Here is a 14,753-nt window from a genome sequence, read left to right on the forward strand (position 1 = left end):
CTTACCGATACGCCACATTCTTTTCACACGTGACAAAGGTATCCCCAAAAACTACGTATGTATGTACCCCCCGCTAGTTTACAGCCCACCATCTTTCATTCTTTAGTGTTCGTGATCTTTAAAGTACCTAAATTATCTACTGCTCCTACGTAGAAACTTCGCGCCGAAACGTTAGAATCCCTTCCATATAGCCCAGCCGGGCGCAAACTTCGTCCGATATTCCGCTTAAACGAACTGAACATCCCTCGTTTCGTATAAGACTCTCAATTGCTTGTATTACTCCATCCTAAGATGCCTCCAAAGAAAAAGGATGAGCCCAAGGGCAAAAAGCCTTCGGCTGCCAAGGTTGCCGAGGACAAGACCTTTGGTATGAAAAATAAGAAGGGTGCTGTTGCCCAAAAGCATATCAAGCAGATCCAGGCGACAGCCAAAGCCGGCGGTAGCGCAGAAGAGAAAAAGAAGCAAGCCGAAAAGGAAGCTCGAGCCCGCGAAAAGAAGGCCGCCGAAGATGCCAAGCGAGAGGCCGACCTACTACTCAACAAGCCAGCACAGATACAGAAAGTTCCCTTCGGTGTCGATCCTAAGACTGTTGTCTGTATATTTTTCAAGAAAGGCAACTGCGAGAAGGGAAAGAAATGCAAATTCGCACACGATCTTTCGGTTGAACGAAAAACTGAGAAGAAGAATCTCTACACCGACGGTCGGGGAGAAGAAGAAGAGAAGAAGAAGCAGGAGACATCTGAAGACTGGGACGAGGAGAAGTTGCGAAAAGTTGTCCTTTCCAAGAAGGGCAACCAAGTCACTACCACCGACAAAGTCTGCAAATTCTTTATTGAAGCGATTGAAGACGGAAAATACGGTTGGTTTTGGACGTGTCCAAACGGAGGTGACAAATGCAAGTATAAGCACGCTCTTCCACCAGGGTATGTTTCCTCTATGTTAAATTCGTGTATCGGATTATCTAACATAACCAAATTAGTTTCGTGCTTAAGACGAAAGAACAACGCGCAGCTGAGAAGGCTCTCATGGATAAATCTCCGCTGAAGACTCTAACCCTCGAGGATTTCTTGGAGTCGGAGAGACATAAGCTTACCGGAACACTCACGCCTGTCACTCCAGAAACATTTGCGAAATGGAAGAAGGAGCGGTTAGACAAGAAGGCGGCCGAGGAACAGGCCCGCCAAGCCAAGGAATCAACTGGTCGTGCCCTGTTCGAGAGCGGTAACTGGAGATTCACAGAAGAAGACGAGTCAGAAGAAGAAGATGAGGCTGATAGTGCCTGGAATCTGGAAAGGCTACGACAAGAAACGCAAGCAATCCGAGACAAGAAGGAGGCAGAACGGATAGCGGCGGCTGCAGGATACTCTGCCGGTTCTGCTCAACCTCCAGATACCGGCGATGGTACCCCTGTAACCGCAGGCGCCTGATACCCAGCCCCGTCCTAGTGGAATAATGGAGTGGAATCTCCAAGTGAATCAGCGTCCCACCCTAAAAGATGGGCACCCAATGCAGGTGGCTCGTCGAAACCAATGGCACGCCAGCAGCTCACCTATCGCATTCCGGAGTACGGAAAATCCAGCGTAGGTCGAGCTACTATTAGTCTTTGAACCGTACGGGACAGTTGAAACCTATTATTAAATTGACGGGTTTAGTCTTCTGACTTGAGGTTTACGTAGACCATACCAATCAGATTGATTCAAATGGGGAGCACAGAACAACTCGATCCTTTTTAGCCCTTGCCTTTCAATGGCGAGGTGGTTAGTACAACGAGGTAACCCCCTTCGATTTACTACTATATTGCACCCGTTGAGCACTCGAGTTGACGGGGAAAGATGATTCGAAGATGATTCAGGATGCATCAAGCAGTTTGTCTGTGTTCACCAAGCTTGTTTTAACACTTATAAAGCTGATTTCAATGAATTCAAGCCATTTATATTTGTGTGCAGATATGCCTACTTGTGTTTAGAAGTCTCAGTTGTATCGGAAGAAGTAAACATGATCCTGACCTCTCACTTCAATGATTGGGGAAAAGAACTCAGAACTTCTCAACATAGGGCCGTATGTCTATCTCTTGTGTGAACGCGGAACGGTGCTGGGTGTGCAAGTTCCAATAGCTCTCAGCGATCTGTTCTTGAGTCAGTACTGAAAGAGTGTGAACAGTTTCAAGTTAGATAGGTACTTACCGCATCAGCCCTAATCTTGCCATCCTCGGCGCCATCGTTGGGGCTATAGTGACTTGTTCGAGGTATATCGATAACTCCATCGACAATAGCATGCGCTACGTGTACTCCCTTTGGTCCAAATTCACGTGCTAGTGACTGGCCAAGAGCTCGTCGAGCAAACATGCTAGCAGCCATTGTCGAGAACAGATATGAACCCCTGATAGAAGCGGTAGCACCTGTGATGAGTAGGGTAGGTGGATGCTCCGACTCTGGTACTGCGTCTAAGAGTAGCGGAAGAGTCTTCTGAGCAAAGTTGAATAAGCCGCGACTATCCGGCCAGTCAGTTTGGGATCAACGAATTTCTGAATTACGTATACATACGCATTACCACCGACAGCCACGTCGAAGTCTTCGACGCTCAGTTCAAGGAATGGCTTCCTCTGGAATCCAGCACCAACATTGTAAACAGCCGCAGCAAGCTTGAAACCTGGTAGCTCCTTTGCAATCTTCTCAAAGGCCGAGTCCAATGACTTAACGTCCGAAGTATCGGCACTGATACCAATCGCTTTGCCACCAGCTTTGTTAATCTCGGCCACTGTGTTCTGGTACGACTCGGGTGTACGAGTCAAAAGCACCACAGGGTAGGCCTTGGAGAAGCGGATAGCACAAGCTCTTCCTAGAGAAAACTTAGTGAGTTTGTAGGATATCCGGTTAGACAAAGTATTTACCTGTGCCTGGGCCAGCACCAGCGACGACAGCAAACAACTTGGAAGACATTTTATATAGAATCGGATTATAAAGGAAGTACAATAAATATTCTTGAAGATGTTACTAAGCTACTAAGACTAGGTAGCTGGGTATCGTTTGGAATATGTAGAGATGGTCTAATCTTGGACGGACCTTGAGACTTGAGACTCACTTATATATAAATAGTGATCTATCTTACCTTGTCTACTCCGCAAATGTTCTAGAAAGACATATGCCGCGATAACGATTAATAATTACACTTCCGTATTAGAGAGTTAGTGTATTGATGACAAATTTGACAAGATGTCGCAATAGCCCGACCGTCGAATAGTAAGTTGAATAGCAAGTTGAATCTGCACGCCTCCAGCTGCGAAATGCGATGACGTGCAGCATCAGTAACTGGAGAGCGCGGAGAGCGTAGTAATGGGAAAGCACCTTTACATAGTATGTTGGGAGCTATGACCACTAATAACCCGTTTAGTACTTGGGACCTAGGTACCTAAGTTTAGGTAGGTTCAATGGTTTGACGCTTAAACGTCCCCACTACTTCGTACGTCTCGTAACGGAAACAAACCGTACAAAGGGAATTTGGTACCTGTTATTCGTTGTCGCGTAACCGTTTTTGCTCGACTCCCGTGTAATTCAATCGACTCAACAACGCGATTGAGCGAAACCACTTCAGTTTCTACAGGAAAGCTTGGCCTACCTTGCCTAACCTAGGGCGTATTTTCTCTAAAACAAGAGCACGAGGAATTATCCGAGTTCAGATAATAAGTATATTTAAATTCCAACAATAATATTTGTATTTGTTCTTATAGCTCTAACTCAGTGAGATAGCAGTGAACCGTTTATGGCATGGTGATAAAAGAAATTATGGCTGAGAGCAGCGCGACTAGGAGCTTTCTGGCATTGGCACCCACCTCCAGCAACCTTAATGATGAGCTCGGAGAAGATATCACGATACCTCCAGTTATTTCTGATATAGTCCAACCAAGTCAGAACACCAGCCTTAAAACGCCATTATCATTTTACTCAAATCAGCAACATTCGACCAGAGAACAAAAAATTCAGGAGCCCTCTAGGGTTATCCCGGCATCACCATTGCAAGCAAGGCCCCAACTAGCTGTGCATATTAGGTCATCAGCACCATCCTCACCATCTCATACCAAGCAAGGACAGCCTATAGGAATAAGTCAGGAACCGCAACCAAGACGGAATCCTCCAACTGCAAGGGGGAATATCTCTGTCGTTCTGCCTCCAGCTTCCGTGCAACATGGAATAGAAGGAGCCAATTTCCAACCGAAGAAGAGGGGCAGACCAAAGGGCTGGAGGAAGCCTGGAAACTCCTATGCGGATAGAAGAGAAGGCGACACAGGGGATGCTAAACCCAATGTACCCAGGAAAGACCCCTCTAAAGAACCGAAGCGGCGTGGGAGGCCGCCACGCGATCCTATACCTTCGGCTAGAGAATGGTACCTACGGTCTAATGTTGAATACGTGCCATTCTTGTGCGAATGGAAACGGTCTTCGGGGCACCCTTGTCCAGCAGAGCTGCAAAACATGAAAACACTACGCAGGCATGTTTTTCTCGTCCATGGGGATGAAGACCCGTTAGTCTGTCAGTGGGGTAAGTGCGTAGCAAGGGACACCCCTATATATTTCGCAACCCAAACAGAATTCGAAGAGCACATGGAGAAGGTGCACTTCAGGTCGTTTGTGTGGCACATGGGAGATGGGTACCAGAACGAAGGTATCGCGACACTGAAGCGAGATGCTGACGAACTTCCGGAGTACTTGTTTGACGGGGATGGAAACCAAGTCACTCCATCAATTACTGAACAGCAACTCGAGGACGATCAGCAGTATAAAGAGAGGAAGCGGAAACTGAGGCGTCTCCTAATTCAACAGGACGAGAATGCCCTAACTGAAGAGGAATACGCAAGGCAAACGCTTGGGCTCGTCTGATTTAAGATGACTATGTCTTCTTATTCATACGTAGCAGCAATAGGGATAGCTTTATTCCGTGCTGAGCCGCAACCCAGATATACACAATTGGTCTATCTGTTAATAAGGGTTAGGTCTCTAAAGTCGACTCTAAAGGAATAATAGCTTTCATGGTTACCGGTTACCTCTTTCGATATTCGAACATTCCTATTTAGGATGCAGTTTAGGCGTGTATATAATTGTAGCAAGAAACCTGTAAAACAAGCATATAACAAGCATCCCTTTGACTTTGACACGACTCCCATTTCCGTAGGTTGCATACAGTGATGGGCAGTTAGGTTTTCAAGGGCATAACTTTACCGGGCTTCTATGCAGCCTTAGACATCACCGTGTACAGCAGACGTATTATGTCTATATGCCAAAACAGAGCTTAAGTTAAAAGCGGAATGCACCGCATTAAGTATAAATCTAGTATGATAATATAGCATGACGCGTTATGGAGTTACGACATATGTATGTATAGGAGAGGTAGCTTAAGGTTACTTAAGGTTACCTATGGTACATTCACGGTGCTAATATCGTCAACAATGTCCGATAGCATTTTAGAGGCTGACCAATCCATAAAATCTAAGCCTCTTCCCATGGCACATTTTCCCTTATGACGTAATAAACAGGGGCATCGTTGAAACTTCAAGGTAGCAGTATCGTATCGATAATATCGATGGATCCACGCATTCCTTAACAAAAGACATCATCAGCAGCAGTTATTAGTGTCACTGTAGAATTTATCATATTTTCCATGGCCAGCATTCCGTACTTTGTAATTTAGGGACACGTGAAATTTGTAGTGTAAATACCTATACACTACCTATACAGATAGATAAATGTACAGGCGGACAATTATAATACCTGATTACCGAATGTGCAATAAAATTCCCTAGTAACGGAAATAACGGTGGCGCTAGGTACAATATATACATATCTATGTACGGGGTCTACGAGTACTTCTTAAATCTGACTTATGTATAGTGTATGTAAGTGGGAAGCTAAGATGTAGTGTATTGCTAAGCCCGAATTCACGGTTATGCTTATGCTTCTCTTTAAATCGTCTAACTAAAGGGAACATAACATATCCCTTCAACTTTTACTATTCCTATATTCATCTATTCATTCGTCAATGTTCCCTTTCCCTTTCCGCGTATACCCTTCCGCGTACCGAACCCTTCCCTCGTTCACATTCACCAGCAGAGTCCCGTGTTCATGCGGACCGAAAAGGTCTAGCGAAAACCAAGCATCTAGATTTATCGCGTACGTACCTAACCTACATAGCCAGACCCGTGTTTTATTAGCGCATCCGCGGCCATCGGAGAACAACCAGACCTGGACGAAGGACGCAAATCCTGACTTCACGTATACGTCCGGAAAAGTCCTCTTTTAAGAAACACTTGCTTTGGATTACGCCGCAGGGAGGAAGGGTACCTTATATTGATTTGGTAGGTAATTTTATTAGTTTGGGTTGATTAGCAAGCAAGCAAAAGCAAGCAAGCAAAAAGAAGGGCAAGACGCAAAAGGCAAGAGCCTGGGACGCAACGTATTCCAAAGTGCCAAAGTGGATTAGTAACTCAGTCCAGTCCCCTCAGGTCCACCCCTTTTGCCCCTCGTTCTCACTGGCTAGGTACTGGTGGGTCAACTTATTAGTGGCTCCCCTGCCCCCCCTGCTCCCCCTGGACCAAGTGCCTTACCAAGTGAGCATAGCGCCTAAACCTGCCCTGTCCCAGTGTGTTCCAGCACATCCCAACCTGTCCCAAGCTTTTACGCCAAGCCTAGTTTGGCACCATCCAGCCCAGCCAGACAGCCATCCGGCCAGACGACAGCTGCTGATTGTTGGTGCAATTACTGCTACTTTGCTACTTTGCTACTTTGCTAACTACTGCTACCGCCGCCGCGCTACCGCCGACATGGGGTCCGACGAGTCAATTGAACACCATTCCAACCTCAGTCACCCGTCCCAAAACTCTCCCTCACCAACAACATCCGTTACCAAACGAGTCTCTCATTTCCGCATCAAAAAGCGATTTACATCATGGCATCACCCGAATGTTGACCTAAGGGACTCTGACATAGGCGACAAAACCGACACCGACAAGATGCCCGTCAAGTCGCCCGCCTCGACCGGCAATAATGGCCATAACAGTCACTTCAATCAGAAGCTGAAGAATTTCTTCCGCATTAACTCCAATAATACCAATGGTGATAAGGAAAAGAGTCTCGACCATGCCTTGAAGTCGGAGAGCAAGGTTGGCTTCCGTCAGTCGAGGAGATTTTTCACCAACGTCGGCAGGATTAGATCGACTACCACGGCTAGCGAAGGACATCCCCTAGACGATGCACTCAGTCCCACCGCCAATGCGAATCCGTACTTCGCCCACCAAGGCCAGCCTGGCCTCCGCCATCACGACGAAGCCTCCATTCCGCCGAGTCCGCCGGATACGCCAAGCCTAAAGATACACGGCCCTGACGGTACGACGGCGAAAGAGCAGGCCACAAATGCTACGAAAGAGGAGCTAGCTCGGAAACTACGGAGAGTTGCAAGTGCCCCTAATGCTCAGGGTCTCTTCAACCAGGGAAACGGTAGCGGAGAGAGACCGGCCACAGCTGAACTCGGCAAGGAGCCGTTGATTCAAGGCGAAAATGCCGCTTCGTTAGGCTTTGTTGATGCCAAGGCAACACTCGCCGCCGATTCTGGAGGCCTTTCCGTACCGGAAAATGATGGACTCGGCGCGCTTCCTCCACCAAACCAGAACTCGCTCGCTTTTCGTAGGACGTATAGTTCCAACTCGATCAAAGTCCGCACCGTTGAAGTTGGTCCTGCCAGCTTTGACAAGATCAAGCTCATTGGAAAGGGAGATGTTGGAAAAGTTTACCTTGTGAGAGAGAAGAAGAGTTCCAGGCTTTATGCTATGAAGGGTAGGTTTTTCACTATTTATCATTACTACTCGTTACGTATGGAACCGCGCTGACCCAAGCAGTCCTGAGCAAGAAGGAGATGATCAAACGCAATAAGATCAAGAGAGCATTAGCTGAACAAGAAATTCTGGCGACGAGTAATCACCCATTCATCGTGACATTATACCATTCCTTCCAATCCGAAGACCATCTATACCTGTGCATGGAATATTGCAGTGGTGGAGAATTCTTCCGAGCATTGCAGACTCGTCCTGGCAAATGCATTCCCGAAGATGACGCCCGCTTCTATGCTGCGGAGGTTACGGCCGCTCTAGAATATCTTCATCTAATGGGTTTTATCTACAGGGATCTAAAACCTGAGAGTGCGTTTACCTCTCCCTTTCTACCCGAGCCATACTAACTATATTGCTAGATATTCTTCTCCACCAGTCAGGACATATCATGCTTTCCGACTTTGATCTCTCAAAGCAGTCGGATCCGGGTGGGAAGCCTACTATGATTATGGGCAAGAATGGCGCCAGCACTTCGTCACTCCCTACGATAGATACGAAGTCGTGTATCGCCAACTTCCGGACGAATTCGTTCGTAGGAACCGAAGAGTACATCGCTCCGGAAGTCATCAAAGGCAGCGGCCACACAAGTGCTGTAGATTGGTGGACATTGGGCATATTGATATACGAGATGTTGTACGGCACTACGCCTTTCAAGGGCAAGAATCGTAACGCGACTTTTGCCAACATCCTCCGAGAGGAAATACCGTTTCCGGAACACTCTGGAGCACCCCAGATTTCAAAGTATGTTTAAGCTGAGAACTAACCCACCGCATTGGCGCTAACCTTGTTGTTTAGTCTCTGCAAGTCATTAATAAGAAAGCTCCTAATAAAAGATGAGACGAGACGATTAGGTGCGAGAGCCGGAGCTTCCGATATCAAAGTGCATCCGTTCTTCAGGACAACGCAATGGGCCCTGATTCGACATATGAAGCCGCCGATAGTTCCGCACGCGGGCCGTGGTGTCGACACAGTCAACTTTAGAAACGTTAAAGAGAGTGAAAGCGTTGATATCACCGGCTCGAGACAGATGAAGGGTGTACCGTTGGACAGCGGACTGGCAACACCCGGCAACGAAGCAGCCGACCCATTCGAAGAATTCAATAGTGTAACATTACACCACGATGGCGATGATTACGACAGCGACAGGTGATCACGCAGGAGCAACGCCTTGGTCGATACGGCAAATGCTCTGTTCTACGCCAACCTCTTGTTGGTATTCAGTAGCCTAAATCTATATGTGGTTATCGAAAATATGATCTCTTTTACCACGCAGCGTTGATTTCCACGCATCGCCAGCGGGTGTGTACTATGAGCCTCGAAATAAATGGGAAAATACTCACCGTCCATTTACAACTTTTCCTCTGTCCTACCATTCATGTCGAAGAAGATTGCGACTAGGGGCCGAGCACGAAGAAGGGAAGGGGAACAATGGCGGCATCAATCAGCATTCATATGTACGGCGTTTTTTGTCGGGTACGAGGGAGTTTTTTATGTTTTATTTTTTGGAAGGGAAGATCGCAAGAAAAGGGGACTCGCGCGAAACTATAGCAGCGACTTGCTCACTTGCTCGTTCGTCTGATTTGTATGACAGTTACAAATAAGGTCTCTGGACTTTATGTCTATTTGTTCTGTTAGAAAGTCTCGAAACGAAAACAAGAAAACAGCCCGCGCTGCTTACCCTGTGAGATAGTATACCTAGCATTCATTAACTACCTAGTCATCGGAGTGTTCATATGTCTTTTTTCTTGGGGTTTTTTTAGCCTTTTCCATACGGTTGCGTTTTCGATAGTTTACTAGGTACCTCTAGTGTGTTAGTCTTCTCAGACGTATCTTTTCCTAACATTTTATAGAGTGTCGAATTAAGTAGGTAGGTAACATATCTGAATGAGAAGAGCCGAGTAACCAGGGCAGAAACATAATTTTTATTATTATTGATTAACTAGTTGGCTTTCGTATCGGATAATATGTATGTTGGATGTTATGTACCTATTCATGCGTGATGAGGTTTGAGGCTGACCTCCTGACATCCGTGGGGGTGTCATGTAGTATTCCCTGTGACCACTCCCTAGCACGGCACGAGGCTACTTTCTTAATGAAGCGACGTCTACTACCTCCCCAACTCGTTAGGGTCCGATCCGATCCGATCCGTACAAATCCAGTTCGCTCTAGAGAGCGTTTAAATACTGTTTGCTATTATTGCTACTTTATGTTATGTAGGTAGTAGTCTTGCTACTTGTCTCTGGATGATCGACGGCACACGATAGACATGTTTTTTTTTAGAACTGTCTAAGCCGGGATACTACTCTGTTTTAATAACGGTGCTGATCTAATATATGCTAGGTACCAACCTATGCATACAATATATAATAATAGTAAGAGCCGCCTTACCGAATCCTTACCCAGGGATCGTCATCCTGGGACCTGAGTTGGAATCAATAAATTCAGCGCTCGCACGAGAATGTTCTCGGAGGCGAACTTATAAATACGTGAGATTTATGCACCCAGAGACTAGGCAGCGGAACTAACAAACGAACGGGAAGTTATGGTATTGCGAGCGAAGCGTGCTTGGATATTTGCGGAAATTCGCTTTCTTATACATAGACTTCTTTGGATTGAACTTGGACGAAATAAATCTCGAGCAACAATATATATGAGGTTTAAGCCATGGCGCAAGCAAATCTAGAGCAGCAGCAGCAGCAGAAGCAGCTCGACTTGCTAGGCCCGGCCTATGCGCTAGAATGGACAGAAAGTCAGAGCCGCTGCTCCCGGCGGGACTTTAGAAGTGCTGAAGAGCTGCGCACTGATATTCAGCATCACGGAAAAGAACCGCAGAAATCTAAGCCCCGACACCGGCTCCTGGTCCTCCATGGGTTCCCTGTGGACTATGTCCAGGTGTTAAGGGACCTGCTGGATATCGACACGGGCTTTATCGACGCACATATTAGTAGGCTGAGCTATAGGCCGTTGGTAAGGCGGAGGCGGGACCACGGGGCTATTCATTTCGAGTATCCAGAGTTGTTTACAACGCCGAGGGAGTTTGCCACAGATATTGAGAGGGTCACAGCAGTGAATGGTTTTCGTACTAGAGGTAATGATAACGCTGGAGAACCGCCTCTGCACACCATCTCAGACAACGGAGAAGAGGTATTATTCTGTCGCGCCTCGTTATGGCAGTGTGCTAAAACCAATGGTAAAGACAACTTTACTCATAGCTTATAGAAAAGACCATTATTAACTCTGTTTCATAGTTCTTCTGTTGGACAGTCCGGCATGGACTCGGGGACGTCGTCCTTTGGACCCAGGTCAAGTTATCGCAACTACCGGCCTGGCAGACGGAGTTATGTCGAGTTTTGAGTCGCTCCTCTACCATAGTTTGGCGGAGGAGTGGCACGATAACTCCTACGAGGACGTAGATATACGTGCTCTCGTACAAGACATCGCCGTGCACAAATGGACCGAATTCTTCGATATGGTTTCTTCGAATACAACCCTCGGTATGCATCAGATGACGGCGCTCTACTGGCAAGTACAGGAGAGTCTAGAAAGAAACCTGAGCAGCGCCGAGCTCTACGAGAGATTACTCCAGGCTACAAACTCTCCATGTTCAACCTCCTATTCCTCTAAATCGGACTGGGAATTCCTCCTCTCCCGCCTTAATAGACATGTCTCGTTACTGAACCACCTTGCCCCTATTTCCGCACCTAGTCTTAACCCCAGTCCCGTTGTCCCCGGTAGCATCCCACCTCCTCCACCGGGGAAGCAGCCCCTTACTACAAGAGGTATTCCCCCATCAGAAATGATCCCCGGTCGCCATCGCACCCGCAGCGGCAACAACTCCAGTGCCGACGAACAGAACAAGCACGCGCTAGACCGCGTCTCGTACATGGGCGGCATCCTACTCCCACTATCCATCGTTTCCAGCATCCTATCTATGAGCGACCCGTTCGGTCCTACGGGGCCTATGTTCTACGTCTTCTGGGCGGCGGCCGTGCCTCTAGTCTTCGTCGCCATCCTAATCATCTACGCTGATTCGATCCGCAAGGCCGAGGTATGGATCGAGGTCGCGAGTAACGGTAGTAGCACCGGCGTTGGCGAGACTAGCGAAGAGAAACCTGGGTCCGATCTTGAAGGTCAGGCTTTGCCGTATAATGGGTTTGGGATCGCGGCGCTGGGAAGGAGGGAAGAACAAGAGGAGGAGGAGGCAATGGGGACAGATTCGTTTGATGAGCCAGCTATGATGGTGGAGAAGCTATTCAAAGATGCTGGGAGTAGGAAGTGGAAGAGAGAGCAGCTTGGTTGGGGTGGCGCATGTAAGACTGCGTTGCGAATTTATAAGCTCAAGAGAGGGAAACCACCTGGCTGGGTTAGGCATGGAAGGACAATTTAAGGACACGGACTAATATTGGAATAATATACAACATTATATTAAAACATTGGAGCTACGGTTGTTCAAGGTGCGAGTTAACATTTATTCCCAGCGGCTCCCCGTTTCCAAGGGACTTGGGCTTCGTGCGACATGGTTTATCATGGTTGGAAATACACAACCGAAAGTGAACCACGAGCTCCATCTGCGGCATCGCCTCGATGATTTCACGGCACCGGGGGTGGCCATGGTCGAATTGCTGTACGGCGTGAATAACAGCTCCGGGATCGATTACCGATTTCGTCTGGACGTTCATCTCATTCGATGAGATGACGAGAGCTGAGGATGGAATGTCATCTTGAGCTCTGAGCCAAAGGTTTTTAAGATCGTTATAAGACTGCTCAATATACTTCTCATCTAGTTCTATAATATCTTCAAGCCAATCCGCAACTCTCCGCTATCCTAGGCTGTTAGCACTTATACCATCTCATAGTCTCGTGACTGACCTGGAAGTATGGCGGATCCGACTCCTCAACGTATAAGTCTTTTAGCTGCCGTAGCTTCCCACGATCGTGAGCATTAACAAGAAGGGTGTGACATCTATCAACACCCTTTCCAAAGATGGCTTGCACCTTGGGAGATCTACCAAGGTGCATCAGTATGCTGTCGTGGTAGAATAGATACTGCGGTACGCCCGACCAGAAACCCCGCTTACGTTTCCATTGCTCCACGAAGAACTTCCCCGAAGCACCTAACAGAGCAGCGAGGCTCACGCAGACGGGACTTGCGGGAGAGCTAGCGAAGTAAAACCTGGTGACGGCGGGGTTGTTGACATGTTCCATAACGAGGCCGTTCTGCTCCGTAACGTGGCCCTGAACATGCTGAAAAACGGAATCGTCGAAGCAGAGCGTATCAGTAGAGGGATTAAACCACGTCATCTGCTTAATCACGCAGCAGACGCCGCGAGGACGACTACCAACGAACTTCCACGATCCAGACCGCGAAGCGAGCCGTCGTGCTTCACGATTTACGGAAAGCAGCGTCGGCGGAGCTAATATCACGGCTACCAGGTCTGAGCCGCGGATCCGCCAAGAATCGTGGTCTAACTCTTTGCTAACGTTAGCCTCGCCGTCTCGCCTGACGGAGACGGTTTCGTTCCGGATTTCGAAGACTCGGCGCGGCAGAGCAAAGCGCCATATAATATGTCTTAATTCTGCTGGAAGGTCTGGAAATCGTGGGAACGAGGTAGCCACTACCGGTTCTAATTTTACCATGGCTTTTCCAGTGACAGTTATCGCAAGGGAGGCTTAATAGGGGACAGCTACTAATCCCTAGGGCTGGGTATATTGGATTGGTTTAGGGAAACAAGGCTATTCTAGGCGGATTATACAGGAAGATGATAAAAACAGTGCGGTATGACTACCTATTTACTAAACTGAAGCAGATGACCCAACCGCGTAAAGGAATGACGGCGATTGGCAACCTACCCGGCCGAGACTCGGTAGTCGGAAACCGACGATATGAGCAAACGAAGCCGAGGGCGAAGTCTCATCAACATAAATACTAGTCTAGTTAACCATGTAGGCAGCAAACATAACATCTGTAAATCCCTATCTTCGCTACGATAGCTTCTCACAAGCTCTACCGAGTCTAGTCAGCCGATGCAAACGACACAGACAATAAATAGTCCATTGTCTTTGTCTTTGTAGATCTCTGTCCTCCATGCTGGAAAATCCGTCGGAGTTCGGACAAAACAGACAGATGGAATCGGAGATGCGGAGCACATTTACATACAAAGATACTGAAAAAGTGATATGTGAAGAATCTTGAAGTGAGATAGATAGATAGATACCTGGTGGGGGGTTGGCGAAGCTGAAGGGTTTAAAGGGTCTTGGAATGCATTGTACTTCGTATATCCGAGCTCCCATTTCGGCGTCAAATTATTATTAACAAATGATGCGCTATTGGATAGATTTAATCTTATCGCCGAACTGGTCCCTGAGCCACAGCGCCGGGAGTATAACCTGAGGTACATGCATATGTACCTACATAATGTATTCCCCTGCCCCACACTGGCCTTACCATACCAGGATCTGCTAGGTCCAATAAACCATTAATTCATACTCGGTCTATGATTGAAAAATTTAAACGTCTATAAGGGTGCGGATACTTGAGCGAGGGTTGATAAATATAAATACTTCAATTGATTTAAATATTAAAAAGAATTTAAACGTTGAAACTTTCCAGCGTTGGAGGCGGTAAGCGTTGAAAATATTTTAAGCGTTGAAAAGTGTAAACGTTGAAACCCTATATACGTTTAACAGGTATAAACTATGAATAGACTATCATGTACAGGGTATAGGACATGCAAAAAATAGATATATCTGTATGTCGCATACTACTATTAGGTGTCGCATACTATACTATTACACATACTTGGAATAGGATCATTTTTTTACTACTGTTACTTTTACAATTGAACCACGGATGTATTACGGCTTACGGCTTACGGCTTAT

The 14,753-nt window shown here is 47.1% G+C and overlaps 6 protein-coding genes across 6 annotated transcripts; 4 read left to right on the forward strand and 2 right to left on the reverse strand.

Moving 5' to 3' along the window:
- Positions 1-67: 67 nt before the first annotated feature.
- On the forward strand, positions 68-1,900 carry F5Y00DRAFT_224230 (uncharacterized protein). Its single transcript, XM_048005973.1, has 2 exons — positions 68-923; positions 980-1,900. Exons 1-2 carry the CDS (start codon positions 292-294, stop codon positions 1,425-1,427), a joined length of 1,080 nt encoding a protein of 359 aa, XP_047869932.1. The 5' UTR covers positions 68-291; the 3' UTR covers positions 1,428-1,900.
- F5Y00DRAFT_224231 (NAD(P)-binding protein) lies at positions 1,901-3,106 on the reverse strand. The gene is made up of 4 exons (XM_048005974.1): positions 2,891-3,106; positions 2,544-2,838; positions 2,184-2,490; positions 1,901-2,125 (listed from the first exon to the last, which is right to left on the reverse strand). The coding sequence occupies exons 1-4, from the start codon at positions 2,937-2,939 to the stop codon at positions 2,036-2,038; spliced, it is 741 nt and encodes a 246-aa protein (XP_047869933.1). The 5' UTR covers positions 2,940-3,106; the 3' UTR covers positions 1,901-2,035.
- Positions 3,107-3,576: 470 nt separating this feature from the next.
- On the forward strand, positions 3,577-5,377 carry F5Y00DRAFT_224232 (uncharacterized protein). The gene is made up of 2 exons (XM_048005975.1): positions 3,577-3,683; positions 3,747-5,377. The coding sequence occupies exon 2, from the start codon at positions 3,765-3,767 to the stop codon at positions 4,872-4,874; it is 1,110 nt and encodes a 369-aa protein (XP_047869934.1). The 5' UTR covers positions 3,577-3,683; positions 3,747-3,764; the 3' UTR covers positions 4,875-5,377.
- A 1,623-nt stretch (positions 5,378-7,000) lies between these two features.
- On the forward strand, positions 7,001-9,023 carry F5Y00DRAFT_250610 (Pkinase-domain-containing protein; the record flags this gene model as incomplete). Its single annotated transcript, XM_048009750.1, has 4 exons — positions 7,001-7,820; positions 7,883-8,182; positions 8,233-8,614; positions 8,669-9,023. 4 exons carry the CDS (start codon positions 7,001-7,003, stop codon positions 9,021-9,023), a joined length of 1,857 nt encoding a protein of 618 aa, XP_047869935.1.
- Positions 9,024-10,316: 1,293 nt separating this feature from the next.
- Positions 10,317-12,307, forward strand: F5Y00DRAFT_64481 (uncharacterized protein). The gene is made up of 2 exons (XM_048013951.1): positions 10,317-11,063; positions 11,122-12,307. Exons 1-2 carry the CDS (start codon positions 10,538-10,540, stop codon positions 12,258-12,260), a joined length of 1,665 nt encoding a protein of 554 aa, XP_047869936.1. The 5' UTR covers positions 10,317-10,537; the 3' UTR covers positions 12,261-12,307.
- On the reverse strand, positions 12,287-13,682 carry F5Y00DRAFT_64486 (uncharacterized protein). Its single transcript, XM_048013952.1, has 2 exons — positions 12,743-13,682; positions 12,287-12,693 (listed from the first exon to the last, which is right to left on the reverse strand). The coding sequence occupies exons 1-2, from the start codon at positions 13,508-13,510 to the stop codon at positions 12,313-12,315; spliced, it is 1,149 nt and encodes a 382-aa protein (XP_047869937.1). The 5' UTR covers positions 13,511-13,682; the 3' UTR covers positions 12,287-12,312.
- Positions 13,683-14,753: the final 1,071 nt, after the last annotated feature.

Source organism: Daldinia vernicosa, assembly GCF_022497035.1.
Source record: "Daldinia vernicosa strain CBS 139.73 unplaced genomic scaffold F5Y00scaffold_2, whole genome shotgun sequence".
NCBI classification, from domain to species: domain Eukaryota; kingdom Fungi; phylum Ascomycota; class Sordariomycetes; order Xylariales; family Hypoxylaceae; genus Daldinia; species Daldinia vernicosa.